The 2,614-nt window shown below is 46.1% G+C and overlaps 1 protein-coding gene across 1 annotated transcript; it reads right to left on the reverse strand.

Annotated features, from left to right (window-relative positions):
* Positions 1–817: 817 nt before the first annotated feature.
* On the reverse strand, positions 818–1,708 carry LOC309876329 (ankyrin repeat domain-containing protein 9-like; the record flags this gene model as incomplete). Its single annotated transcript, XM_082756474.1, has 1 exon — positions 818–1,708. One exon carries the CDS (start codon positions 1,706–1,708, stop codon positions 818–820), a length of 891 nt encoding a protein of 296 aa, XP_082612600.1.
* Between the last annotated feature and the right edge of the window lie 906 nt (positions 1,709–2,614).

Genomic DNA, 2,614 nt, shown 5'->3' on the forward strand with positions numbered 1-2,614 from the left:
CTACCAGTGGACCTGCTCTGGCTTGCAATTTTTTTCCTGGACAGCAGGGAAAATGGTTCCCTCCCCATCGCACAGCCTTGTAGAGCCATCAGGGCTGGGTTGCCTTTAACCCCTTCACTCCCTTGTGAGCCAGGATGCTTTCCACTAGCTCCTCTGCCTGTCCCAGCTCGCCCCTAGGAATACACACACACTGGCCCTAAGTGCACGCACTCCATGCTTCACCTACCGTCAAGTACCTTATTAAAATCATACTAACTTTACGTCTCTGCAGCATCAGCCGTAGACTTCTTGGCTGTTACTAGAGGATACTGGATCACTCTTAGAAAGGAAACCTGATCTTTCAGTCCTGTTCATACACGGTAGTATTTTTCCTAGTATTTTTCCTACCAGGAGGTAGGACACGGTCTTGCAGCTACACCCTTTGAAAATCCCACGGCAGGAGCTGTTCCTTTTTACCCAGGTACATTACACAGGATACGGTTATATTGGGAATTCAGATACACTGACACCAGCTGACAGCTGAAAAAACAAACAGAACACAGTCTCAGCTACAGTTAACCCTTCACATGCACAACAAACAGAAAACAAGGAAGGTTTTTGTCTTTAAAAGTGCCGTGCCTGCAATCAATTAGGAAAAAAAAAAAAAAAAAAAGGAAAAGAAAAAAAAATCACAAACATTTAAAATCTTGTCACAAAATATTGGATTTTCCAGCATAGCCTAATAGGGTAAGTATTAAAATCACACTAAAATACACAGGGTGCTGGGCGACCAGGTCCCCGAAGTTGCCTTTGAAAATCCAAGACCCAGCAAATAAAGTCAAGGAAAAACATTTACCACGTTTTTTGTTGTTAGCTTTTTGCCATAAGATGGTAAGGGCTTTAGTGCCTGAGGTATAGGTAGTTCCTGGATGCTTTTAGGGAAGTGGGACGGAGGCAGAGTCTGGAGAATAGTTTGCATAGCTTGCAGGTATAAAGAAGCAGGCGTGTTCCCCACCAGGCTGTTGAATTTGTCTTCCCCCAGCAAAGCTGTCCAGTGCTCTGGATGATCCCGCAGAACTTTCCGCATCTTAAATTGGGGGTTGGGCATGAAGAGCAAGAGGTAGTCGAGGCAGAGCTTCTTCGATGCCACGTTGACTTTGGAGTCCCACATCTGTTCCAGGATGACGTCCAGCGGGGTAAGTCCTTTGCTGTCCTCTATCCTAGGAGAAGCTCCATTGCCAAGGAGGATGAGGACCGTCTCTGACCTCAGCAGTTCACAGGCAAGGTGTAGGGGTGTTTTCCCATCTTCCAGATGAAAGCAGCCAGTCCTGTTGATGTAGGAGTTCAGGCTGGGGAGCTTGTGTGCAATTTTGATGATCAGCCCCAAGATATCTCTCCTGTCATATGTGACTGCCATGGCCAAGTGGGGAGCAGACGATGGGCAATAGCAGAAGTGTTCCCCAGGCACCTTGAGAGCCTCCTCTGGGAAATGAGACAGCAGATACTGAGCATAAGGCAGGTGGTTATGCACCACTGCATAGAGAAGGGCTTCTGAAGGTGAGTACGTTCTTAGGCTGGCGTTTTCCTCCCAGTAAAAATATTCCATAGTTCTCATGTCTTCTAGCATCCAAACAGGCTTGTGATCCCTCACAGCCTGATAGAACATATAGGATAAGAACTTGCAGTGCCTGCTCTGATCGTCCGGCAGGCTGGCCTGGTTACTGGCCATGGCTCAGCAAATAAAGAGCTGCTCCCCGTAAAATCGCTCCAGATGGTAAGATCTGTGCACTTGGAATGCAGATCCCGATGCTGCTGCAACCTTCAGGCTGTCATTGCTGCCTGGACCGCACTAGCTGGAATGCATGGGCTGATCATCTCCACCCATTCATTGTTTTTCCCCTCACTGCAGTGGTTTTGTTTAGGTAAGCACAATCCCACAGGCTCGGTTAACCCATGCCATGCAAGCAGATGGTTAGTAAATATATCCTGCTCGGTGTGTGGCGCAGGTTACTGGAACGCTGTCAGACTGCAAGCGATTTTATACACACACACAGCTAGAGAGAAAGCAGGGAGAGACTAAAATTAGCTTGAGAGGTGAGGTAGTTTTCTGTCTGCATTTCATGTCTAACCAGATCAGCTCATATGCTGCAGTAAGTACGACAGCAATATTCATCTGGTTTTTGTATGTCACTCACACACACAGCTTAGTAAATCGTAAAAAGAATATGTTGCAGTTTAAAATGTTCCACAGCTGATAATACGGATGATAATGTACTCACGAAATCAAGGGACTGGTAGCTGTAGCATTAGAAAGGGATCCCTATTTTAGAAAAAATGGTATGGCTGGCCAATTAGGAGACACTGATGTTAATGGATTGTCTATAAAGCATTAGTGATGTTTAAGATCCCAGCATTGATCTCTGCAGAGAAAGGAGTCAAGCAGGATATGGAGTAACCCTTCCCAGAGCCGCAAAGTATATTGCCCAGTGTAAATGCCTGCCTTTGTTTAGCAAGGAAATATCTGAAGTGCCTCTGTTTTGCACAGCAGGGACATAAACAAAAGGTTAATGGCCAAACCACACTGGTGGATAGAGTGCTTTGATCCAAACATTTCTCAGATGTCATATTCCAGGAC

The sequence above is a fragment of the Aythya marila genome, assembly GCF_965140915.1.
Source record: "Aythya marila genome assembly, chromosome: 3".
Classification (NCBI taxonomy): Eukaryota; Metazoa; Chordata; class Aves; order Anseriformes; family Anatidae; genus Aythya; species Aythya marila.